The sequence below is a fragment of the Pituophis catenifer genome, unplaced genomic scaffold (genome assembly GCF_029215685.1).
Source record: "Pituophis catenifer annectens isolate HBS135680 unplaced genomic scaffold, rPitCat1.0.hap2 SCAF_3, whole genome shotgun sequence".
NCBI lineage: Eukaryota > Metazoa > Chordata > Lepidosauria > Squamata > Colubridae > Pituophis > Pituophis catenifer.
The window spans coordinates 216,606,359-216,632,010 of NW_027256883.1; the positions used below are offsets into that span (position 1 = coordinate 216,606,359).

Genomic DNA, 25,652 nt, shown 5'->3' on the forward strand with positions numbered 1-25,652 from the left:
AGGTGATTCATGATGATCAAGCGGGATTTATCGAGGGTAGATACATGAAGGACAATGTAAGGCAAGTAATAGATTTATTGGAATATCTTGAGAAGAATAAACAGATCCCTGCAGTGCTGGTCTTTCTGGATGCAGAGAAGGCCTTTGATAGAGTGGATTGGGATTTTCTACTAAAGACTTTAAAAAAGATGGACTTTGGGGATCAATTTATACAGGCGGTTTCAGCAATTTACCAAGAGCAAAAGGCACATATTATTATTAATGGAAGTTTGACAACAGAGTTTAAAATTGAAAAAGGAACAAAACAGGGATGTCCGCTGTCCCCATTGTTATTTATTTTAACACTAGAAGTCTTGTTAAATACAATACGGGACTCTAATATCTTGAAAGGTATAATGATAAGGCAAGAGGATTACAGAATAAAGGCATTTGCAGATGATCTGGTTGTTACCCTAACACAGCCAATGGAATCAATAATCCAGATGAAGGACATTATACAAGACTATGGTAAAGTTTCAGGTTTTAGACTGAATCAGAAAAAAACTAAGATGATAGTTAAAAATATGACACAAGATCGTAAACACGAGCTTGAAAGGAGGACAGGTTTTGAGATTGTACCAAAGGTAAAATATCTAGGAGTTCAGGTTGCAGAATCAAACATGAAATTGTTTCAAAATAATTATGAGGTTTTGTGGCGAGAGGTGCAGAAAGATATGGAGACTTGGAAAAAACTGCAGCTGTCTTTACTTGGAAGAATAGCAGCAGTTAAGATGAACATTTTGCCAAGATTTCTTTTTCTGTTTCAAATGATTCCGGTGCTCAAAAGTGATAAACAACTGAAAGTCTGGCAAACTGGAGTGAATAAGTTTGGAACGAGAAAAAACCGAGAGTGAAATTGAAAATTATGCAAGATGTTCCAGAAAGGGGAGGTCTTAAACTTCCAAACCTACAGTTATATTATGAAGCAGCAGCTTTGACTTTAGCAAGTGATTGGTTTGGAAGGAAAAAGACTGGAATACTGAATATAGAAAGTTTTGATCTTGAATTTGGATGGCATGCTTACTTATTTTATGACAACAAAGTGGATAAAGTATTTAAAAGCCATATACTTAGAGACTCTTTGATGAGAGTTTGGAAGAAGCACCGATTCAAATGGGATTATAAAATACCGCTATGGCTGGATCTTGGTCATATTATGTGGAATACAAATATAATGTGACTCGGGGGGGGTTTATACAAAGAGGTTCTTTTTACAGATGCGGGCAGATGGCAGTTGAAGACATTACAGACACTGTTGGACGAAGGGATTAACTTAACCTGGTTACAATATAATCAATTACAACTGAGATGGAAAGAGGACCAAAAAACTGGTATTATGTTGCATGAGGAAGAATTGGTTAGACATATAAAAGAGAAAGGTCCAATGCATATTAAAAGGCTTTATAATGTTTTGTTAGAAAGGGATTCAGAAACTGAATTGGTTAAAGATTGTATGATTAAGTGGGCACAAAATTTTGAGGAACCAGTGAAGTTGGAAACATGGGAAAAAATTTGGGTTCAGAACGTTAAATTCACACAGTCGCAGAATTTGAGGGAAAATTTCTATAAAATGTTTTATAGATGGCATTTAGACCCCAAAAAATTGTCGTATATGTACCCTAATGTTCAGCCAAAATGTTGGAGATGTGACTGTTTAGATGCTACATATTATCATGTTTGGTGGACTTGTAGGAAAGTTAAGGCTTTTTGGATAAAAATTTGGTGGGTCATGCAGAATGTTTTGAAGAAAAAAATTCAATTTTCTCCACAATTGTTTTTATTGGGTATAGTTAAGGGTTTCACTTCGGGTGAAACAAAGTTGATATTGTACATGATAACAGCTGTGAGACTATTGATAGGTAAATACTGGAAGAATGAAGATTTGCCCACGATCGAGGAATGGACTCTGAAGATGGCCAGTTTTGCAGAGATGGCGAAGATTTCAGCATATTTAAAAGACTGTTCACAAGAGACTTATGAATGGGAATGGAAAAAGTGGATAGATTATGTTCAGAACAAATATCAAACTAGGAAGTATCAAATAGTTTTTATTTGAAAATGATATCTCTAGATAGAAGTATTTCAATGTAATGAAGATAAAAAAATTATAAGGGGGAGGGAGGGGTTCAAGTTTTATATAAGTTTTATACTAAGGGGTTTTTTTTTACCTGATATGAATATATTGTGTGGAAGTCCGGGGGGAGGGGAGGGTTAGGGAGGTTAGGAAGTTTGGGGTGGGTTGAGGGGGGGGGGGAAAGGGGTGAAAATGTAATTGTAAAACTTTTGCAATAAAAAAAAAACTTATCAATTTAAAATCCGTATCAAATTTTAAAACCAACCATAAAATCAGGATAGCCCGGCTAACTGAAAAAAATAGGTTTTTAGGGCTTTATATGTTGCAGATCTGCCTCTTCTTTTGGTATTAAAGTTATATATGCTTCCATCCATGAGTCCGGAATTTTAGCTTTAAGTAGTAGTTCCTTAAATACTTGCAGCATCACATTGCTTAGTACATCTTGTAGGGTTTTATATACCTCTGCTGGTAATCAATCTGGGCCTGGTGTCTTCCCATTTTTCTGTTTTAATTCCCTCCATTAATTCCATCATAGATATTCTTTCCTCTAATCGTTTTTTTAAACTTTTCTGGGATTCTAGGCAGTTCTAACCCTAGTCTTCTTCTATTATTTCTTGTTGATACAGTCCATTGTAGTATTTCTCAATTATCTTTTTCTTTTCCTCACTTTTATAACATATCTTTCCATCTTGATCTATTAATTGATTTATTAATTTCTTTTCTTTCTCTTTTTTCATTTTATATGCTAACCATCGTCCTGGTTTATTTGCATTTTCAAAAAAAAATTTGCTTTGTAGCTTTTATTTTATTCGCCAATTCTTCATTTTCCATTAAATTCATCTCATGTTTTTTCAAATCCAACAAATTTTTAATCTTTTTGTCGTGCGGATTTTTTGGTAGTTCCATCTCTAATTTCTTATATTCTTCCTCTAAATTCTTTTGCATTTGTCTATTCTGTTTATTTCATTTTCCTAGATATGTCATTGCCAATCCTCTAATGTAGGCTTTACTGGTATCCCACACATTTTGTAGAGATGTATCTTCTTTCTTATTCTCTTTAAAAAAGAAAGTCAATTCTTTTTCCATATATTGTTGGAAATTTTTTTCATTTAATAATTTTTGATTTAATGTCCATCTCATTTTTCTTTTTTTTCCCTTTCCATGTCATTATTATTGGATTGTGGTCTGCCCATACATTTGTTCCAATATCAATTTCTTGTATTTTAGCTATTAATTCTGTTGACATCCACATCATATCTATTCTTGACCACGACAGATGCCTATTTGAATAGAATGTATACTGCTTTTCTTTTGGATGGCTTCGTCTCCAAGCATCTTATAGACTTAATTCATCTCTCATTGTAAAAAAAAAAATTGGCAATGTTTTTCTTATCTTCTTATTTAAATTTGTAGGTTTATAGTCCAACTCATTGTCTGTTTTTGCACTGAAATCCTGTAATATACATAGCTCTTCGTATTCATATTCTATTATTTTTTATGTAATTTCCCATAATATTCTTCTTGATTATCATTTGGAGCATATATTGCCACTAACAATGTTTTTTTCTGATTCATAGTTATTTCAACCATTACTATCCTTCTTTCCTCATCTTCAAAGATCTGTTTGGATTGAATTGTTTTTTAATATATAATGCTACCTCTCTTTTACTTTGACTAGCAAGTGTTATGTATAGTCTTCCCAATTTCGTTTGCTCCAATAGATATTTATGCTGTTTCTTAATATGAACTTCTTGTAAACATATAATCTCTAATTTTAAGTTTTCTAATTTGTTGAATATTCTTGTTTTTTTTATTACTGAATTTAGTCCATTTATATTCACTGATATTACTTTCACTTCTTCTTCCATTTTTACTTGTTTATTTGTTTAGTAGATCTAATCACTCGTTTCTCTTTGTTCTTTCATCTCTTTCGTTCTTGCCCCCTCTCTCAATGCTCTTTCCTCTTGTTCCTTGGTTGTCTCTGTTAGTTGTTCTCTTTTCTCTTCCTGGCAACTTGCCCCTTCTTCTTCTCTTACAAGTTCCAAGAAGGGTGAAAGATTTAAGAAAAGAATACCAATTTTTGATGAAACAGTTGATTAAAAAAGGAGTGAGCTTTAGATGGTTGATACCCAAAGGAATCTCGGTGAATTTACAAGAACAAAGGCATAGATTGGATACAGTAAAAAAGGCGGAGCTATTTTATCGGCAATATATAGAACAACAACAAGAAGTGAAAGGCACTGGGATGATAGAGCATTTAAAGCAAGAAGGAACATAGCATATCTCTAGCGATTTATTGAAGATTTGGATGAAGATGTGGGCCAATTGGTCAACACAGACTTTTAAGCAAGAAGGAGTTATCTTGTCTGGGCCTGGAGCTTTTCCTGGCTTGTCTGTGAAATAGGTCTTGCACTTCCTTTTCTGTGATCACTAGGGGTTGAAACCCAATGGGATGGGGTCAGTTGTAGGAGCTTTGGCTGTTGTTGTTGTGTCTGAGATGTGGGTTGTGGAGATAGGTGGCTCTAGTTTCCTTTCAAACCTGCAGTAAAACACATTCAGGTCGTCTGCTAATTGTTGATTTCCTTCAGCCTGGGAAGGAGCTTTGCCATAACGGTGATCTTTTTAAGAGTTTTCCACATGTTTGCTGGTACATTTGTTGTGAACTGATTCTTTAGCTTTTCAGGGTAGCTTCTTTTTGCTGCTCGGATCTCTCTTGTTACTACATTTCTGGCCTGATTGTACAGCATTTTATCACCTTTTCTGTAGGCTTCCTCTTTGGAATGATGTAGCTGTTTAAGTTAATTGTGAACCAAGGTTTGTTGTTACTGTATATTCACAAGTTCTTGGTCAATACACATAGGTCTTCACAGAAGCTGACATATGATGTTACAGCATCTGTGGGTTCATCTAGGTCTGCAGAAGTACTTTCGAAAACATTCCAATCAGTGCACTCAAGGCAGGCCTGTAGCTTTAACTTTGCCTCCTCACTGATTTAATTGTTGGTTTTGTGGTTTTAAGTCTTTGCCTGTAAGCAGGTACAAGGTGAATCATGCAATGATCAGAGTGTCAGAGTGAGGCGCTTCAGGGAAGAGCCAGGGAGGGTTCTGACGCCATCTTCCATGCGCTCCCTCCCTGCGCATGTCAGTTTAGCCGTTGCTGCTGCCCAGGCAGCGTTCTGGGAAGCCTCGCTAGCATCCCCTGCCACCGCCGTAGTCCTGTCCGAAGTGCTGCAATTGTCCCAAGCAAGGCTGGGAGTGGCAGCGGTGGCATTTGGGCCAGGGTATTCGGCTGGTGCGAGGTGCTTCAGGAAAGAGCTGGGGAGGGTTCTGATGGCACCGTCTCCCACGGACTCCCCTCCCTCCCCACCGCCAACCTGGTCGCAGTCTCAAAGATCGGGAGGGTCGCGCAGGAAGAGAAAAGGCAGCAAAACTTGCAAGAGCAGAGACGGGAGAGCAAAGCAAGCGAGTGAACCTTCGGCTTGCTGGCTGGCCTCTTTATTCCCCCTTGCTCCTAAGGCAGCTCTCTGGAATGGCAGCAGAAGCACATGTGGCTGCGAGAGGGAAAGAGGCCGGGTGAGACCCAGACGCTTTCTGGCTCTCCTCGTCCCAGAAGCATCAACCTCGCAACCTCCCCCTCTCTACTAGTGGTTGCCCCATTCTCCCTCTCCCTCCTCGCTGCCGGGCAATCCCATGTGAAAAAGGGGGTGGCTGCTAGCAAAGAGGGGAGAGTGTGAGATTGATGCAGGAAGTGGCTGGGAGAGAGGGACAAGGGGCGGGGCTTAACCCCACCACTCCACGGGCCGGATAAATTGGGTCGGCGGATCACATCCATCCTGTGGGCCGTAGTTTGAGGATGCTTGGTTGAAAGGATCGTGTTGTAAACTGGAGATAGATGATGTAGTTTTCACCTTGAGGAAGATTGTTCCCCAATCAATCCTACATTTTAAAATTATCTTGCTTGTTCAGGTAGGAAAGTAGGAAGAAACGGAAAATCCTTCACTGGTGCCCAATGTAGGGCCCCTCTAGGCCTTGAAGGACATAGGTACAATCTTTTTTTTTTTTTTTTTGAATTTTTTTGAATTTTTTTAACAAAACAAAAACAACCATTATCCATTACAATTACAGAAAGTGTGTCGATCGGTTACATAGGTACGATCTTGTTGGGGACAGCAGCCTAACCTTTATGGTTGGTTCTTTCTCAGACATGCGAGAGGCTGAGCGAAGAGGTGCGCAGTGCTGCCATCAGAGCTGTCTCTGTGTATTACCAGCTCCCAGAGAGCCAAGGTGAGCGGGAACAGGGGTCCCCTGTTTCAGCAATGCAAAGAGCCTTTGGGACATCAGCTCTGACAGTTGCCCCTCCAGCCTCTTCTCTCAAGCTGGGGAGAGGCCTGTAGCTCCTTGATGATGGCTGAAAGCTCCTGCTTTTATTTAAAGTTGCTTGTTACGGGAAATCTTGCTCCAGTTTGCAAGTTTAAACACTGCAGAACTCCCTTTGCCTCTCTCAGGAAAGGCCCTGAACAATGCTGTCCGCTGTGCCACGATCCAGGTGGTGGAAGGGATGATTCAGCTCGTAGAGGTTATCCTTCGGACCCCCCAGGAGAGGTGAGCCTTCTCCCGCCACGGCTGCCCCTCTGCTTTCCCTCCCCAGAAAAGGCCCCAGCAGGCCAAGTTGATGGGTGGGTGTCCTCAGCTTTCTTTTCGTGATCTCAGCCTCAGTTGGCTGCACTGGTCCGTCACGTTGTCCCTCTTGCAGTCTGTCTCAGGAGCAGCTTATCTCAACTGGAGGCGTATGGGAGGCCTGCGACCGAGTTTCCTGCCTGCCGCATGGTAAGTGGCGGGAGAGAAGTCAGGGCCAGAAGGCAGCTGTGCATGAGCAGCCCTTGCCCTGGCCAGAGAATGGGCCTAGGTTGAATTGGAGCTTGGGGGGGGGGCAGCTCTCGCTACCACCCAAAGAGTGCCCTCCCCCTCACCCGGTGTTCTCTCTGCTCAGACAACCTGGCAGCGGTCACATTGGCCATTTCTTCCTGCTTGGAACTTATCAAGGATGCATTGGAGGAGATGGAGCAGGTGGGGAGAGGAGACAGCCACTTTGGCTGTTGATTCATTGGCAAGAGGGAGGGGCAGCTAGGCATGTTGGAGGCCTTGGGGCTTGGATCCCTGAGACCCCACAGTTTCCCACTCTCTTGGGGCTCTGGCTGATTTCCCCCAAGCATTGGAATTCTGTCCCAATCTTCACCATTGTGAGACCTCTTGGTTTCTTCAGGATGCGTGGGGTGACTCTTCCTCATCCTTGTTATGCCATCACCAGCATCAGAGGTGGTTGTGCCCCTTGGCTTTTCCCACCCTGCATGCTCACGGTTCCACCCCCTGGTTAGCAGCTCTCCTGCAAGGGCTCCCCCGGCCGGTCCCCTCCCTTTCCCAAATGCCGCCCAGATTTCCTCGGACTGGAGCACTCCTTGCCATACGCTTGTGTTTGTGTTAGATGCAGTCCGAGGGAGGGGCTTCTCCCGGTGAACTGCTGGAGGATGAAATCCTGGGCTTCCCAGGGAACTGTGACCTTGCTTGGACAGACGCTGAGCGGCAGCTGCTGGGCCCCTGCAAGGGGCTGGTGAAGGCCACCAAGGCTGGGCTGAGGAAATTGCTGGCAGCCATGAGAACTCATGGCGCAGCAGACACAGAGGAACAGGTGGCTCAGCTGGATGCCCTGGCTGAGGCTGCGGCTGAGCTCAGCCCCAGGTGAGAGTCACCGAGGCCCCGCCAAGCGGAGGAGCATTGGCATCCCCGGTGGGAGTGGGACCCACATTGCAAGGAGGGGGCTTCTCCTGTCTCCAAAGGGTTGGCTGAAGGGCAGGAGGTCGTTGCTGTGTCTTTCCCAACCTGCCCGAGATTCGCTGGCACTGTGCTGGCTGCATTGGTGCTGATCCCTTGCTGGTTTTGTCTTTGTCTTTTGTCTTTTAGTGTGGACGAACTGGTGCTCAGCCTCTGCCCGCCCGTGAACCAGCTCGCTCTGCGGCTGAACGTAAGTTGATCAAGGAGGGACCCAGGAGTTCCTTCCTGGCTGCCCATACCTGCAGGCTATTAATCATGGCTGAAACCCCTAGATACCCTTGGTGAGGTGTGCCTCCCCTGTGTGGGGGAAAATGTCTGAGTGGAGGCCTCCTTGCTCCATCCCTTTTTAGGCTGGGAAACTGGCTTCGGTGCTAATGAAGATGCTGGAAATCACTAGGTGAGAGAATCAGTTCTGGACTTGGTCTCTGGGGAGCATCTCTCTCTATCTCGCTCCCTCTCCCTCCCTCCTCTCTCTCCCTCCCTCCTTCCTCTCTCTCCCCCCTTCCTCCCTCTCGCTGTCATTTGCCTCAAGACCAGGCTGGCAGGCGGCTGCCCCAACTTTTCATCCTGGTGCCGTCTTGTCTCCTGCAGGACAAGCCATGTCTGCCCTCCCTCCGAAGAGAGCTGGGTGAGGTTCCTGGCTGGAGCAGTGGACCACAACCTAGGCAAGATCAAGAACTGTACTCAAGGCCTGCTGCGAGACCCTGGCCCAGCAGGGGAGGGTCAGTGCGCAGGACACGCCCAGCCGAAGGAGCAGCCGTAGCACCTTTGTCCCAACTTCAGGCAGTAAAGGACTCTTGGCCTCTGTGCAAGAAGCTCGGAACGCTTGTAGTGTGCTTATTTCTCTAAAACAAGCACATACACACACAACTCTAGTTCCAGAGAGACTTTTGATGGGGCATGGAAGCGGTGACTTCAGTGGCGAAGGCAGTGGTGGTGTGAGTGGGCAGGGTGCGTGCAGAGGTCTCAGCTCTTGTGTTTTCTGCCCCATCCCACTCTCCCACTGCCTTCTTCCTAGGTGGCCAGGGGTAGCTGCCAAGTGGGGTGGTCAGTTGTGGCTCTGGCCCACCAGAGTACACAGAATGGCTCCCTGCTGGCCTGTTCCTTGTGGGGGGCTGCCCTTGCTAGGCGGCTCCTCGGGGAAGGCAGCACCCAGTGGCCAGGGGAGCTGCAGAGGGCGATCCAGGTGTGGGTTCGACGTTCTACAGCCCCGGCCGCAGGGCAGGGTCTATGGGGAATGGCTGCCCTTGCTGAGGGCATGGGATGGTCCCAGGAGCCCTCCACTCGGCCTCCTTGAGCTCCACCACAGGATCTGCTGCGTCCAAAGAGAAGCCACTCGGGGCAGCTGTTATCCGGGCCCTCCTGACTTGGAATTTTATTTCTGTGCTGCTTTTGATGCATTGTAATAGGACCCCTTTGTGTTGGGTATGAAGCCTAAGATAAAACGCAGCCCACTTTCAGAACCTCAGCGCTGTTCCACCCACCCAGTTCCACTCCCTATCTCCGTCACTTGGGGGATGCCCCCCCTCTTGCTCCCTTCCCATCGCCCCAAAGCAGAAGCTTGGGGGGTGGGGGGGCTTCATTTGCAGCCAACGCAGTGGTGAGGTTTCCCGCCACTTCACATGGACACTGCCTGGGGGTCCTGGAGAAGATGCTCCCAAGAAAAGAGCCCACCGGTGCAACAGTCAGTTTATTAAGTGCATTGAAGGGGGGGGCAGTCGAGGCAGCACTTGCGCGGCCCCGGCTAAGGCAGCCAGCCTGTCCTCCAGCCATCTTCGGCCACCTGCAGCTGCTTGTGTCCTTTCAGGGGGGGGAAGAGGCTGCTCCTGAGCGTGAGGTGCAGCTGCCGCATCCCACTCTTGTAGGGGATCAGCTGGAGGGTGAGGCTGGCCTGCTGTCTGGCAGGCAGGAAGCCCAACCTGGGGAGACAAAGGCAGGGGATTTGTGCCAGTCTCCTCCATCCCTCCGGCAGAGAAGGCCACCTCCCCTCCCCCTGCAGGCCTCCCACACCAGAGTGTTCCCTCTGGGGCAGCTGTTGTACTCCACTCACCCTGTCTGGCTCCCCCTAGGAGGGCCTTCGTAGGCACAAAACAGGCCCGGCCAGAATCCAGCAGCAGCCAAGGAGCCTCTGGCACCTTCCAGAGGGAGTGCCCCACCCGCTCCCTGGGCTACTCTCAGTAACCAGGTGGCCTTGGCTGGGGCCAGGCTTTCTCCCTACTGGCCCCCAGAGAGGTTCAGCGGGCAACCCAGGGGTTCCGCCACTCCTTTTCTCTAAAAGAGCCGCGGTGGCACAGTGGTTACAGTGCAGCAATGCAGGTTACTTGTGCTGATCAGAAGCTGCCAGCAGTTTGGCAGATGGAATCTCACCAGGCTCAAGGTTGACTCGGCCTTCCATCCTTCCGAGGTGGGTAAAATGAGGAACCAGATTGTTGGGGACAATATGCTGACTCTGTAAACCGCTTAGAAAGGACTGTAAAGCACTATGAAGCGGTATATAAGTCTAAGTGCTATTGCTATCCAAAGGGGTGTGGACAGCTAGGCAAGTCCAGACATGGCTGCTTGCACACAGACACAACACGCACATGGGATTGTGCGGTGCAGAAAGGGAAAAGCAGCCCCCCTCCTCCAGTACAGCATTCCTCGGGAGCCATGTTGCCTCACTCACTCTATCTGGGCTTGGCCTCGCACCAGGCCAGCCCCCTCCACGGTCAGGAGGCCATCGCTGATGGCATCGGCCAGCGGGTTGGTAAACTCCACTCGGAACTGGAAGGGCTGGTCCAGCACCACGGGGGACAACACCTGCACCGTGGGGGAGGGGGAGAAGGCTTAGAAAGTCAGGAGCAGCATCCCCCCCCAAAGAACTGCTTGGCAGCCGCGTGCCCTACTGGCAGCAGGGGTAGGGGTCAGCCTGTGGAGGTCACCTACGTGAATCAGGATGGGGGGCGTGGCCACGGTGATGGTCTTTTCCGCCAGAGCCTTCTGCCAGGTGGTGTTCTCCTCACCCATGGCCACCACCCGGATCTGCTTGTCCTCCTGCAGGTGCCGACTGTACTGTCGGTAGGAGATGTGCCAAGGGATGTGCTTTTCTGTGGGAAGAGGGTAGGTAGCAGGGGGGAGAGCAGGGCCACGCCCACAGCTACCCACAGCCGCCCCCCTCCCACTTACCTTCCTTGGGGCTGAAGGACAGGTACAGGGTGTCTTGCCAGAAGGGCGCCAAGGGGTGCCCGTTGTGCAGCACTGACTGGGCACTCAGGCTGAGCTTCAGCTCCTTGGAGGCAAACTCCAGGTTGCGGGCCAGGAGAGTGAGGTGGATATCCTGGCCGATCTCTGGACTCTCTACCAGCTGAAGGTGGAGAAAGGTCTGAGCCCCTGTGGGGGGGTCCCGGTGCCGGCCGTCTTGGAGAGCTGGGAGGGTGCCGGTGCTGGTTCTGATGGGGCCGAAGGGCTGGCTGCGTGTGAGGGCCTTCAGGAACACCTGGCGCTCGCCCAGGGACCCTGCAGAGGGAGAGGAGCTGCCTGAGGTGGCTGGGAGTGGCCCAGGGCAAAGGAGAGGAGGGGGGTCCCCAGCAGGTAGGCCTCCAAAAGGCGAGCAGGCTGGCTGAGGGGGTCCTAGGCAGCTGCCTCTGGACCAACTTCATCCTGAACCCTTGATTGAGTGGTCTCCCTCCTGCTCTAGTCCACCTGTTCCTGTGCCAGAAATTAATCTGGGCTTTATGTCATGATGCTGGCAAGTTATAAAGGCCCATCTTGGTCCAGGTTGTGCCCCACTGCTTCAATTTATGGGAGAGTGTTGGGGGAGGGAGGGCACATGGCTTTGCTCTCATGGTAAAATAGGGCTTGGAGGAACTGTAACGGGCTGGGGCAGAATAGGCTACCAGACCAGGAGGAACTTTTGAGGAGGCTGGCCCTTTGGCCACAGCCACACTGGATGGCTCCAGAAAGCCCCGCTGAGTGACCCGGTTATGGTTAAGGGTGGCTGGCAGCTATAGATCTGGTTTATTTATAGATTGCCCAACTCCGTGATCGCCCTGGGCCTGAAAGGTCTGAAAAAAGCAAGCCGGGAGAACGCTTGGGGATCTCCAAGGCCCCTGAAGGCAGGGCAGGAAGCCACGGATGGAAGAATCTGAAAGGGACCCAACCTAGAATTAAGGACGAATTTCCTGACAGTGAGAATAGTTGATCAGTGGGATAGCCTCCCTCCGGGAGTTGTGGGTGCTCCATTACTGGAGGGTTTCAAGTGTTTGAACAACCATTTGTCCAGAATGGTATAGGCCAGGGTCTCCTGCTCGAGCAAAGGGTTGGACTAGAAGACCTCAAGGGTCCCTTCCTGTCACCTACTCCAGCCCAAGGCCTGGGGAAAGAGCCAGGCATTAGGGCTTGCTTAAATTTAGGCAGGGAGGGGTTGCGTAAATCTCGAGATGCCAGAGGTACCTTCCTGGTGCTTGTAGGTGTGGGTGATGTCTTCTCGCTCCTCGCTTCCGATGGCCTTGGTGCTGATGTAGTTCCCCACAGCGCTTGGATTCCACTGGAGTTTTTCTCTTCTCGTCCCAGAGAGCAGCCAAACCACCCGGTCTGCATTCACCATGGAGAACACAAAGGGGGTGTCGTAGCGCAGGTGGATATCACCGTTCCGCACGGCTTTGACGGGTGCTGGGCCACAGCGGTACAACCCTGCCAAGGGGGGGAGAGAGGAAGGGTCGTGATGCCTGCCAGCCTGCCCAAGCCTGGCCGGAGAACAGAGTGGAGCCACCTCGGTTACCGTTGCTGGACTCCTGCGGTGTAGCATCCAAAACCTGCCAGCCGTCATATCCAGGGGGCAGATCCCTGCGCACCATCCAGCACTCATTCCAGACGTGGAAGTTCCTGCCATACAAGTGGAGGGAGGGAGTCGTCACGGGCAGCCAACGGCCCTCTTGCAAACCCCAACCCTGCTGGAGGACAGATGAGGGGATGTGCTCGGCCAGCCATCCCAGCCAGGCTACACATTTGGGAGGGGGCATGCTGGGCACCAGGGAAGGCCACAGCAACCAGAATGGCCTCCATAACTCGCCCTCGGCACAAGCAGCAGCTTCTGAGGTCTCGTGCAGAGTGGCTCTGGGGCAGCTCTTTTGGGGCTACCAGGAGGGGGGCCTTAGGAGCTGTGTCAGGCCAGAGGCCCTCTAGCCACCCTCATTTTGCCATCATGGCCCCTCCATGGTTCTCAAGAAGCCAACGGGTTCCCGCAATCTTGTGGATATGGGCTGGGCAGGCAGGGCCCTTCCAATACTGCAGGGAAGGCAAAGCCACCCACAGGAATTCCCTCCCGGCTGCCCCCCCCCCCGCTTTCTGTGAATTTATCTACTTTTCTCCACCCTGCAAGGATGAGGTCTGCTCTGAGCCTCCCATCCTTCTGTTCCTCTGAAGGCCCCACTGGATCCTCCTTGCAGGGGTAAAAGGGAGGCGGAGAACCTCTCCTCACCAAGGCCGCTGTTTGCTGGGTTCTCAAAGTCCCTGTAGGGCAGCCCAGCGGCACAGAGACTGGCCTGACCCTGGAGCTCTGGCCAAAGCCACAGGGTGAAGGAGCCACCCACCAGATGCTGTCCTTGCTCTCCCGGGGCAGCAGCTGCCCGGTGTTGTCATAGAAGACGTCGATAACCAGGTTGCCGTCCTTTTCGTGACCCGAGTCGAAGTTCGTCACCACACGTGTTGGGATCCCGAGGCTGCGCATTACTGGGGAGAGAGGGACTCAGTGAAACATCCAGCCCAAAGGGCAAAGCTCTCTCCGTCCTCCCGGCCTGTTTTGAGTGTCTGCAAGGGGTTCTGCACTCCCACCCCCACCACCATCGCTCCCTACAACATGTAACCGTGGAGCATTTGCAACCATTGTCTGTGGCTGCAGGGATTCCAGAAGATTGGCGCAGGGGCCTGGGTTGCCCAAGAAAAGGGGTTCCCTCAGTAGTGCCAGCCTCAGCCCATCTTGCATGAGGGAGCCGCCTTAGCCCAAGGTGGGAAGACTCTGGAAAGTTGATCTAGATTAAGAGCTTCTGAGTGGGCATAGCCGGCCTGTGTCCCAGCATCCAAGGCTTTCAGCAGGGAGGCAAAGTGAAGAGGTCAAGATTTGCTTCCTCCTCCCGGGATTTTCCCAAAGAAATTGGTTAAGGGGCACCAAGAGAGAGTGCCATCCTCCCACCACCGGGCGGGGCAGGTGTGACGTGCAAGTGGTGAGCTCCCCGGCAGGGGCCACTGTCCCCAGCCCTACCTGTGCACATCACAGCTGCAAAGACCCAGCACTGCCCGTACTTGACGGGCTGCCCTCCGGAGCGCTCCCACTGCTTGAGGATGGGGATGCTGCTGTTCCACTCGCTGGGGCGGGTGCCCCCGGAATAGTCCTCACCCCAGTTGCCCAGGAGGACCCCGGAGTCATCATTGCTGTTGACCTGGGGAGGAAGAAAGAGGTGGGAGCCTGCAGCCCCAAGGGAGAAGGGGGGCCCACTTCCAAGTTGGCACCTGGATGCCCCGGTCAGTGGCCAGGATGCCCAGGGCACAGCTCTTACCATGGCGCTCAGCACCCGACTGACATAGACCGGGCTGCTGCGCAGGGCAGAGTCCTGCACCGGGTGGTGCCTAAACTGCAGGTTGCTGTCCAGCAGCTTCAAGCAGATGCCGACTGTCTCGTCATCAAACTACAGGAGACAAACGCAGCTGAGCCGGACTGGGATGGAGCAAGCATATCGGGCAGTTCGGTTGGCACCACTGGCCAACTCTTCCCAAGACTGGTGGGGGGAAACTGCGATGCCACGCCGGGGAGGAGGGGCTCCCAATACCTGGCCGTAGTTCCAGGGAACCGGGTGGATCCAGTTCTTGTTTCCGTGGAAGATGAGGCCATGCTCATTCATCACGTATTCCTGCCTCTCGGCCTCGCTTTCCAGGTAGACGTCATCTTCTGCACAGTGGAGGGAGAAGAGCGGTTGGTCCTCCTGCTCTCCTGGTTAGTTTAGGTTTCCCGAAAGAACCAAATAAGCTCCCTCCTTTTGGGGGGACCCCCCCTCCCAAGCCACAGCCTCTTGAGTCTCTGGAGTCAAAGCTGCCCATGCAGCACGCAGGGCCTGTCTGGGAGAGAGCTCTGGGTGCTCTTAAGATCTCCTGGTGGTCTTCCTTCCAAGGACCAATCAGGCCACAGTCTGCTCAGTTCAGTCCAGGTGTTGGAGGCCAGCTGTGGCATTGAAAGGGGGGGAGAGGCGCCCCCCCCCAGCAGTGGGAGAAGCAGTCCCGGTACCTGGACACCAAGCATTGAAGAGAAGGAGGACCTCGCCCAGCTGGTAGGACGACGACATGCCCTGGCCAGAGTCAAAGTGGATGTTCAGCTGGTACTGCCCGACGGGGGCCTCTGCGGGGGCAGAGATGGCGACATCTGTGGACTGGGGACCGCTGGGTACTGCGCTGGCTCTCCAGGCCTCCCTGCTGTGTCGCTGGCTCAGACTCACCAGGAAGATGGCCCTCTCTGGCCCTGGCCCTGGGGAGGGGGGAGAAGGGGGCACCCGTGGAGTCCTCTCCTGCCTGCACCAGCACTCTGGAGAAGGACGGGCAAGGGATCCCTCTTGGGCTGGGCTCACACAGTGCCTGGACTCGTCTCTCGCTGCTTGGGGGGCCAAGCTTGTCATCTCATTTGAGGGAAGCCTTCGCATCAGTGGAAGCGAGAGGGGGGCGGGGGAGAGCCCAGGAATTCTTAAGCAAAGAGGGGCTTGGAGAGCCTGTTTCATGCTGGGGGAAGGGCCTTTGTGCTCCACAGTGGGAGGCCAGTCAGCCAGACTGGCCCAGCTGGATGGGCAGCATTCCGTTGACTGGCTCTGCCTCTTGCAGATCAAGGGGGGGGGTTTCTAACTACACCCAAGGAGTAGTCAGTGGGCCCCCAGGTGGCCTCTGCTCTCCTTTCCTCCTTGGCTCTTGAACTGAGCACCCCTCCATTCTGAGGTGGCAGTACTGCCACTGCTGCTCTGCCGGGGCCGAAATTGGGAAATTCCTTCCTTGGCCCTAATCTGAGGATGGCTGACCCAAGGGGACATGTCCCCCTCAGACTCAGGAAAGCAGGGGCAGCATTACAGGCCCCAGGGAAAAGTAAGACCCATGGCAACAGCCACAGAAACACGGAAAGTGGGGGGCACTGTGGCCATTGCCCAGGGAGGATCACTGCAGGGATTGGGCCGAGCTCCCCTCCTGCCCAAACTCGCAGCCTCCTGATGGGTTTGCCAAGCGACTGCCCGCAATCAGGATACCTACAGTATAAATCAACACCAACGCTTGCCAAATTGTGGCTCCCGAAAGGGTGGGGTGGAGGGAGCAAGACAAAGAAACCAAATTTGTACAAGAGGGTTTATTTGTATTACGAGAGAAGCACTGAAGATGCTGCCTGGTGAGGTAATGAAACATTGCAAACAAAGCTCAGAGAGCACCAAGACTCTGCCGGTCACCCTGAGCCACAGAAGCTCCTTCGGCCGGATGGGGTTCATTCAGGGATTCTGAGAGATGCATTTGGGGGACAAGTGACTCCAATGTCATCAAAAGGAGGGCTGTTTGGGGCCGCTGTTGGCTATCAAGCTTGAACCCTTTTAGGCCTTGGTGATCTCCTGTCCTCTCTCTCCCAAGGGAACCAGACCCGATCCCTCCAGCGAGGTCTTCTTCCCGGCTGATCTGGCCAGCCCTTCCTCAGAATTTCAGCTCACGCGATCCTCTGGTACTCTCACCTTCGGTGCGCAGAGCCAAGCCTCGACTACGCTCACCAGGTAGCCCCTTCTGCCTGTTGAGCAGGCTTCCTCGCTCCCCGTCCACGGTCACGCACCTTGTCCCAGGTAGTTAAAAGCTTGATGGCAGCTTTGGCGCAGCATACTCAGCATGGCTACCATTTCCCCTGGCCCTCCTGGGCAGAGCCCAGTCACCATTCCCTGCTCCTGGAAGAGACTCTGCCCAGGGGCTTAACGTGGGGGGAGGCACCACCTTCCTGCTGTCTTTCTCAACAGCCCCCCTCCTATTTCTGGACCCAGGCAGCCATGAGTGGAAGCAGCCTTTGTGCTGCTTGGTCTGCAGGGGGGGTGGGTCTTGCAGCAAGGAGGTGAGGGGAGACCCGGTTTCCCAGGAGAAGTGCCCTGCGGTGAGGAGAAGCCACTCTTGCTGGGGCTGGATGTGGAAGCGGCAACTCTCTTGAGCTGGAACACAAGCACAGGAGCCTGGCCTGGGGTTCCCCCCTTACCTGTCTCTGCAACCAGGTGCATGGAATCGAACCCCGGCTCGTAGTTCCTGGAGTGGGAGTGGAAGTGGAGGGTGAGGGTGAAGGGCTGCCCCCTCCGCACGACCAACTGCCCGCTGCTCGTCTCAGCCGTGTGGTGCCCATGGGTGTTCTCCGGGCCATGCCAGTCCACAGAGGCCAGCTGCAGCTCTGTGAGGGCACAGTGGGGAGTGAGGGGCCGTGGGGCAGAGCTGGGCTCCCTTCCCCACTGCTGCCCCTCCGTCTGTGCCGAGCCTCCCTACCTCCAGCCATGCTGCTCCTGCTGCTGCCGGGCTCTTCTGGTGAATGCCTGCAGGCAGCATCTGGCAGGAGCCAAGGAGGCTCCAGGCGTGGCACTCAGGCATGGCCGATTCACCTTCCTGCTCCGTCACCAAGTTGCTGGCACAGCAGCTCCCACCCAAGAGCCGCCTGGGCGTGAGCACAGTTCACACTTGCTGAAAAGGCACGTCAACACACACTGTGAGAGAGTGGAAGCTCAGGGACCCAGGAAAGGTGAGGGGCACAATTGAATGGTGTGTGCTCATCCTCCCTTCCTGCGGGCAGAGCAGCCTGGCAAGGGGCCCTCCTGCGAGTCCAGGCCATGGCTCCCTGTGGCCTTTGGGACATGGCCCCTGGAGCGGGCATGAGCAGTCCCAGGGCCTCAGGAGCCTCGAGATGCTAGGGGCCCCTCTTTGTGCTGGGGACACCTTGGATTGCCTGGCCTTCCCCACCAGACAGCCTGAGGTACTGGATCCACAAGAATCTTCCACCCCCCACTGCTCCCCTGGAGGCAGCTTTAACCCACTTCCTCTGCTGCCCAAGGAAGGCAAGGCCCCGAGTGGCCCCCGTGCAAGCCGGTCCTTCTGGCCCCGAGTGATCCTGCCATCTTGAGGAAGGAACAGATCAAAACGAATGCAAGGGATAAAAGTGGGGGAGGGGGCATATCAGCATTTGGAGAAAAAAAATGGAGCCTCATTTCCTGGCCACTCTCCCACCCCAATTGGAGTTGTTTCCGATGCCACCAGACCCTTCCCACCACAAGCCCCTCAAACAAGCCTGGGGATCCTTCCAAAGGGCCCCTCCATCCTGCATTCTCTGGCTCTCAACTCTGCTCCATCTGCCTGCCCTCTCATCACTGCCCCCCACCAGAACAGGGTCTTCTGGCCAGACCCCTCCAGAAAGCCTTCAGCCTCTCTGGGCAGCTTGAGGTCTCCCACAGCAGCCGGGCAGGATGTTCTGAGCAGGAGCCTTTCCCAGCCAGGGGAGGGGAGGGGGAGAGAAGACTCTCCCCCCTCAGCACAGCCAGGGACCATCATTGATGCCAGGCAGGTTGGGCATTGCCCCCTGTTCCCATACAGAGGCTTGCCCTGCAAGGGTGGGTGGGTCTGTTCTGCCGAGAGCCCCTCCATCCCTTCTCTTTCGGTTGTGCTTTAGAAGCAGCTTCTGCTTCCCCACTGAGAAGTATTTCTGCTGGGGGGAGCTTTGGAGAGGGGAGAAACACCCACACACCTGCCTTCTGCAGGAATGTTTGCACCTGGCCCACATTTCCCCCCTCCCAACTCCAAGCCCAAGATGGCCTCGCTCGCCTGGTTCGGGGGAGGGCTGAACCCCCCAGCCTCTTCTGTGCTGGGTGGGGGCAATGCTGGTGGAGCCAGGCTAGCCCCTTTTTGGCACAGAGCGAGCCTTTTTCAGGGCTGCCACACACGGTGACCTCTTTATGGAGTTCCCTCCTAGGAGCGGTGTTGGTTCCAGAAGAACCAAGAAAGACAACCCAGAAATAACTGACGCAGCACTATCGCTACAAGGCATGGCTACAGAACACACCCCAGTTAAAGCCCTTCAAACACCTCAAGTAAACCAGGAGACCCAGAGGCCCAAGAAGAGGAAAAACTGATCCATCTTCACATGCAGTCCAAGGACTGTAGCAGTCATGATGTAGGACAGACAGGCAAAGCTCATCCCTGAATGAAAACCAGCAGTCGGAAAACACGATGAACCCTCCTTAATCCCTCCATATGCATATGGACAGCCTCAGCCACATTATCACCCGGGGGGGGGGGGCGGGGGGGAAGCATCCTAGACCAAACCAAATCCAAAAATGCCAGGGAATTCCTGGAAACTTTTCATTTAGATAAATCAGTTATCAATAAATAACATAGAGATAAACCAGATTTATACATCAGAGACAATAGAAAAGCTTAGAAGGAAACAAAGAAACAAAAAGAATAGAATTCTTTATTGGCCAAGTGTGATTGGACACACAAGGAATTTGTGTGCATGTACACTGAGAGCATAGGCTCTCAGTGTACATAAAAGAAAAGATACATTCGTCAAGAATCATAAGGTACAATACTTAATGATAGTCATAGGGAACAAATAAGCAATCAAATCATATTAGGAAACAGTCTAAAAAAGTACCAACGAGAAGAAAACTACACGGAGCAAATCCTACACTTGCACTGATGATGTTACCTAGTTGGGTCATGAAATGTCTGCAAGAAAGCAACCAATCTCAGAGAGCACCAACGACCCCACAGTTTCAGACGCCTCAGATTTAACAATGCAGACTCAAGGTTTTGGGGAAGGGGCTGCCCCAACAGGCATCACTGTGCACCTATTTCTGCTGGATGGTGTTTGCCATGGGGCTGACCCATCCTTTTCCTTCCCATGTAGAGTTTAGGTTTCTCCCCACACCTCCTTGAAACAATACCGCCAGATCCCCCACACTGCTGGTAACAAATGGTAACAGGCCGGGGTGAAATGCTGCCGGTTCGGACCGGATCACCCGATCCGGTAGCGATGGAGGCGGGTGGTTCGGAGAACCGGTAGCAAAAATCCCTGCCCCCTCCCCCATGCCCAGCTGAGCCGCACAATCATCAGAGGCTTTTTTTTTTTACTTTTAAAAGCATTTTTTCTACAACCTCTTCGGTGGAAAAAATGCTTTTAAAAGTAAAAAAAAAAGCCTCTGATGATCGTGCAGCTCAGCTGGGATCGTCAAAGGCTTTTAAAAGAAAAAACCCTTTTTTTCTTTTAAATGCCTCTGATGATCCAAGCTGAGTTGCCTGATCGGCAGAGGTTTTTTAAAAAAGCCTCTGCCGATCAGGCAACTCAGCTGGGATCGTCAGAGCCTTTTCAAAGCATTTTTTTACAATCTCTTCACTGAAGAGGTTGTAGAAAAAATGCTTTTAAAAGTAAAAAAAAAAAAAATTGGCCACGTCCACCCAGTCACATCACCACCACCACCACCACCACCACCAAGCCACGCCCACAGAACCAGTAGTAACAAATTTTAGATTTCACCACTGGTAACAGGTTAAAAGGTAACCCTGCCTTCCCTGGGTTGAGACAAGGCCTTGAAAGCTCAGCAACTGGCCTGGCCTGGTCGTGAGTCTGCCTGGCTGCCCTGGCTCTGGGGAAGAGCCACCGACCCACGTGCCCCGGCTCCTGGCTTGTGTTCCTTGGGCACAGCAGGGTCTCTGCTTGACTTTGCCCCCTAGGCAGCAGTCTGGAGACAGCCGTGTGCCCCCCCTCACAGTAGGCAGGCACAAGGGAGGGAGGGCCTAGGTCTGACCCGACTCCTCCCATGTGGGTGCTATCCCTTCCTTTGCTTCCATCCCACTGCCTGGTGGTGGCCCCTGGTGTGAGAACCAGAATCTGCAAGGCAAAATTGAGGGCCAAAGCTCATTATGGGGTGCGATGGCAGCGGCTGTCCCCTTTGCCTACCTTCAACTGGGGAGGTAGTAAGAAGTATTTTCCATCAGTTATAGGCCCTCCAAACTGGTATGGATCGCCCCTTCTTTCCCAGACCAGGAGCCTCTGCCCCACTCTGGAGCTACAGCTTGCCCCGGGGGCTTGTGCCTAAGGAAGAAATTTGCAGGTTTGTGGGCAGGGGAGCCCCCCTCATTAGCTCACATGATTGGAGAATGAAGTCTCAGCTAGCCTGCAGGAGGTGAGGTCCAACATCTCTGGTGGCAGCTGAATGCCCCCTCCGGATCTTGTCTCCTGGCAAGCTCTGGGCTGGTGGCACACACGTGTCCCCAAAAGGGGAAATAATGGGAAAGGTGTGCCCGGGTTGGTGGGGGTCAGGATGAAGTTGCTGTCTGTCACTGGGGGACCACTGGCACTGCCAGGGCTGACTGGGACCAGTGCCCTGCAGGCGAGGACAAAGCAGGGATTGCTGGACCCCTTCCTGGCTGAAGAAATGGGAGGGAAGGGCTGGGCGCACCCTTGCATGGGGTTCTGTGCTGCTGGGTGCAGTCCTGCATATAGCTCCCCCACCAGATGCCGCCCCCACTGTTCCCTGGCAAGCACAGGGCGGAAGGGGAGAGGGAGAGCAGGCATGGTAGCAGCAAAGAAGGGGCTGCTGGCATCTCCTGGGACTTCTGCAGGGAAGCAGCCCAAGTCCTCCCTCCGGCTCTTCTCCTGCCAGCCCAGATGCGGGCCAAGGCTGATGGCAGCAGCAGCAGCCTTGGAAGTTTGGCTGGCTGGTGAGTCACCCTCTATTCTGTCCCCCTGGCTTGCCGAACCTTCCCTTCTCCTCTTCAGCGTTTTTGGGGCGGGGACTGGGAGGGGCCTCCCAGAAGGCCAGCTCTGCAGGTAGTGTCTGGTATGAAGAGGGGCTGAACCAGTGATGGTGAACCTTTTAGACACCGAGTGCCCAATATGCGCACGTACACATGCCCAAACTGAAAGGTGCGCACAAGGACATGCATGTGTGGACATGTGCTAGCGTGCACAGCCATGCACATGCACAGCCATGCACATGTGCAGGCATGCAGGCGGGCATGCACAGACATGCATGCATGTGCAGCAGAGACCCGAAGACCAACTGGCCAGCAGGAGATGGGGCATTCCAACACCGGCAGCGCAGCAAGAGGCAAGATCTTTTTCTTTATTGAGCTTCTGTTTCGTCATTTGCAGGAACACAGAAGCTCACAAAAGAAACACCACGGAGATCTGACCTGGGGTGATGATGTGTGTGCCAGCAGAGAGGGCTCTGCGTGCCACCTCTGGCATGCGTGCCATAGGTTCACCATCACAGGGCTGGACCGTGTCTGTGGAAGGAGCCCCGGTGGCCTCCCTGGCCTGGATGAAAGGCGCCTGCCTGCAGCAACTCTGAGTGGGCTTCGCTGTGGTGTTGGACCAGCCAGTGCTGTGGCTGGTCCAACAGCCGGTGCCACAAATCCCTCCTGGGCAGGCTGGTCTTGCTTTAAGACCAGGGAGGAGAGAGAAGGGTCCTGAGAAGGGGTTGAAGCCCATGGGGTGCAAAAAGCAGTGCTGAGGGGAATCTGCCTCCTTCTTCCTGTTTTTCAGGAATCCGTGGAGAAAGAAGCCAAGAAGCCGGTGTGAAGTCACAGAATCCTAGAGGTCTTCTAGTCCACCCCCTGGGCATCAGTCCCCCTTGCGACTGAAGTCAGGCATCTTCAGTCCACCCGAAACCAATGACTGGCCAGTGTTTCTTTGGGGCCCTCCAGAGATGGACACCCCCGCCCCTACCTGGACTTCTGAGCTACTGCGTCACAGCTCTCCAGGACAGGCGCCTTTCCTTAGTTGGGAAGTGGGAGCTCCCACTGGGGCCTCCCCTGCTTCTGGGGCTGCTCTCAGCCACCACAGAGAATAATCTTCCCATAATCTTTGCCTGTGTTGTGGGGCTTAAGCCCTGCCCGTCTCTGTGGCTTCTCCACTGCGCCCAGCAACGTCCAGCTCCTCAGCATCCCTTCTGCTTCATAGTGACCAGGGCTGGACATACACGTCCAGGTGGGCTTTGATTGAGGCAGCAGAAACTGGGATTGGCCCTTTCCCTAGCCTGGACCACCAGAGCTCCCTAGGAGCTTCACGAACGGAGGGAAGGGAACTAATGCCAGGAACACCAGAAAACCTCAGGCCGAGAGTCCCAAAATAAGCATGAAGTAAAAAGGAAACCGAAGGGAGCCGACTCACTTTTAATTGCACACCGCCCAGGGTCACTCCTGAGTGAGATGGGTGGCCTCCGCAGGTGATACATAAACAAAGCACCACCAAGAAAACCCAAAACATTGGTTTGCCTGGAGAAAGTGGTGCAGCCGTCCTGGGTGTTGATGGGCAGAGGCTCCTTCCCTGCCCTTCTGCGTCTGCCCTCTTGAGAAGGGAAATGGGGGCTGCTGTTGACAGTGCCCCATAGTCACGGAATTACACCGGGGCGGGGGGCAAATATGGTTGTGAAGAAAGCTGGACTGGGGCAAAAGCAAAATGGTGGCACCCATCCCAATTAACGCCAGGTAAGAACTCCTCCTCCTCCGGCTTTGTGCTTCTAGCTGCAGGGGGGCCGACAAGGGTAGGGGGTTGCAGCCTGGGAGGGGGGCAAGGGCAAGGAGGGGTCAACCTGGTACCCAGAGGCTGGCAAATTTGCAGAGCAGGAAGGGGAGGATGATCTGGATAATCATGTTTTAGGGCAATTTTATTTTGCAGTAATGCGGAACCGCCACAGAACCCTGATCCGTCCCCTGTGCTTCCCTTGGGGCAGAAGGGACCAGGCTGAGCGGCGCCTGAGAAGGAGCTCATGGAGCCCTTCTTGGAGCTCAGGTGATCAGGTACCGTCCACTAGCCGAGACCCCGGCGCCCCCTTCCCGTCGACCTGGAAGATGTCGTCTGCAGGTGTGAGGGGGTGGGGAGAGCGCAGCGGGCGGCCAGGTGGGCAGAAGCTGAGTGGGGCCGGAGTGGGTCGCCGTTGAAACCCCCGGGAACGGGTCAGGGCTTAGTCACGGGACCCCTCAGGGGAGCAGCCCGAGCTGCCTGCAGCGCCAGCCCCGGGGCCGGGGCCGAGGCCGAGGCGAGCGGAGGGCCGGTCCTGCGGAGGGTGATAATTAAGGAACTGCTGGAGAGGCAGGAAACGAAGCGCCGGCTCAGCGGCCTCCGCAAGGAGCCCATCGGCGCATAATCAGGCCCGGCCCTGAGAGGCTTCCTGGAACTTCCGGGATTCAGGGGAGCTTCGTGGTCGCTGCGCCTCGCTCGGTCCCCAGAACGGCCTCTGCGGTCTAAGGGCTCGCCGCCCCCATCCTGTCTGCGGGGCTGAGCTTGTCCCCCTGGGAGCTCCGGCTCGGCTCTCGCCTTCCGCATCCCGCCCTTGCAATAGCCCGACTCCTCCGGCTCTCTTCCCGCAGCACAAGGAAGCGGCTGTTGGGCTTCTCAGGCCCCCAGGCTTCCGCCAACGCCTCCTGGCCTTCCCTTTGGGGCGGCTTCCCCTCCCCACTCCCCTACGCGCGCACTGGACGGGTGCTGGGGGAATTCCGGCGGATTCCAAGGAAGCGCAGCTGATTCACCGGGAAACGCAGCCTCGGCGCTGAAAGCAACCGGGGCTGCCCAGGAAGCCTCACTCACTCGGGGGAACTCGGGGTTTCTGCAGGCGGCCACTCCCCTTCCCCCCCTCCCCCGTCCCGGCGGCTGCGTGCGCCTAAGACAAACACCGAGAGGACCCGGGGGCACCGCCTGCCCTTCGGCTGGGAATTTATTTATTTAAGACTTTTCGTATCATCGCTCCGGCCGGCTCACAACAAAAGATAAAATCACGTTTATGTACAATAAAAATACTGGAACCAAGATATTAAAGCCAAAAATATTTACACCCCCGCCCCTTAATTAAGGTTATCTCACCCTATCCTCGCATTTGGGGGAAGAGCCAAGGCTCAGGTGCTTTCTGGAAGGTTAAAAGAGTGGGGGCCTGCCGAAATTCAGGGGGGAAGGATGCTCCATAGGGCACGGGTTGCCAGGGAAAAGATAGGGCAACATTTAAGGGGACGGACCAGAAGCTTGCTCCACCACCCCCCCATCTGCCCCCCCACCCCGAATCTGATCCTTGGTTCTGGGGGGGGAGAAATTGTCCCCCTCAGAACGGGCTTGCAATTTGGGTGTCCTAGACTCACAGCTAAGATTAGAGCAACATCTGACAGCTGTGGCTAGGGGGACCTTTGCACCAATTGCGACACTACTTGGATCAGGAGGCTCTCCTCATGCCCTTGTCACCTCATGGTTAGATTATTGCAACGCGCTCTACATGGGGCTACCCTTGAAAAGTGTTCGGAGACTACAGTTGGTCCAGGACGCAGCTGCGCGAGCTGTCATGGGTGCACCTAGATACACCTACATTACACCAATTCTCCGCGAACTGCACTGGCTTCCTATTGGTCTCTGGTCACAATTCAAGGTGTTGGTTATTACTTTTAAAGCCCTACATGGCTCAGCGCCAGGGTATCTTCGAGACCGCCTTCTGCTGCATAGCTCCCAGTGACCGGTAAGATCCCACAGAGTTGGTCTCCTCCGGGTCCCGTCAGCTAAACAATGCCGGCTGGCGGGCCCACAGGGGAGGGCTTCTCTCTGGCTGCCCCAGCTCTCTGGAACCAGTTACCTCCTGAGGTCCGGACCATCCCCACCCTATTGGACTTCCGAAAAGCGGTGAAGACTTGGCTTTTCCGGGGCTGGGGCTGTTGATCTCGCTCTT

General features: G+C 53.1%; 2 protein-coding genes across 2 annotated transcripts in view; one reads left to right on the top strand and one right to left on the bottom strand.

The window, feature by feature from the left end:
• CCNDBP1 (cyclin D1 binding protein 1) overlaps positions 1–8,764 on the top strand; it is a 33,340-nt gene extending 24,576 nt beyond the window's left edge. Inside the window, exons 3-10 of the mRNA XM_070940293.1 lie at positions 6,315–6,396; positions 6,618–6,714; positions 6,866–6,939; positions 7,103–7,179; positions 7,595–7,848; positions 8,071–8,131; positions 8,292–8,338; positions 8,533–8,764. Coding sequence (XP_070796394.1) covers positions 6,315–6,396; positions 6,618–6,714; positions 6,866–6,939; positions 7,103–7,179; positions 7,595–7,848; positions 8,071–8,131; positions 8,292–8,338; positions 8,533–8,704 — 864 coding nt within the window. The 3' untranslated portion in view covers positions 8,705–8,764. The remainder of the gene's footprint in view (positions 1–6,314; positions 6,397–6,617; positions 6,715–6,865; positions 6,940–7,102; positions 7,180–7,594; positions 7,849–8,070; positions 8,132–8,291; positions 8,339–8,532) is intronic.
• A 921-nt stretch (positions 8,765–9,685) lies between these two features.
• Positions 9,686–17,493, bottom strand: TGM5 (transglutaminase 5). Its single transcript, XM_070940294.1, has 13 exons — positions 17,443–17,493; positions 17,165–17,350; positions 15,197–15,433; positions 14,745–14,863; positions 14,475–14,603; positions 14,180–14,357; positions 13,512–13,650; positions 12,701–12,804; positions 12,373–12,612; positions 11,107–11,436; positions 10,867–11,027; positions 10,607–10,740; positions 9,686–9,860 (listed from the first exon to the last, which is right to left on the bottom strand). Exons 1-13 carry the CDS (start codon positions 17,450–17,452, stop codon positions 9,686–9,688), a joined length of 2,142 nt encoding a protein of 713 aa, XP_070796395.1. The 5' UTR covers positions 17,453–17,493.
• Positions 17,494–25,652: the final 8,159 nt, after the last annotated feature.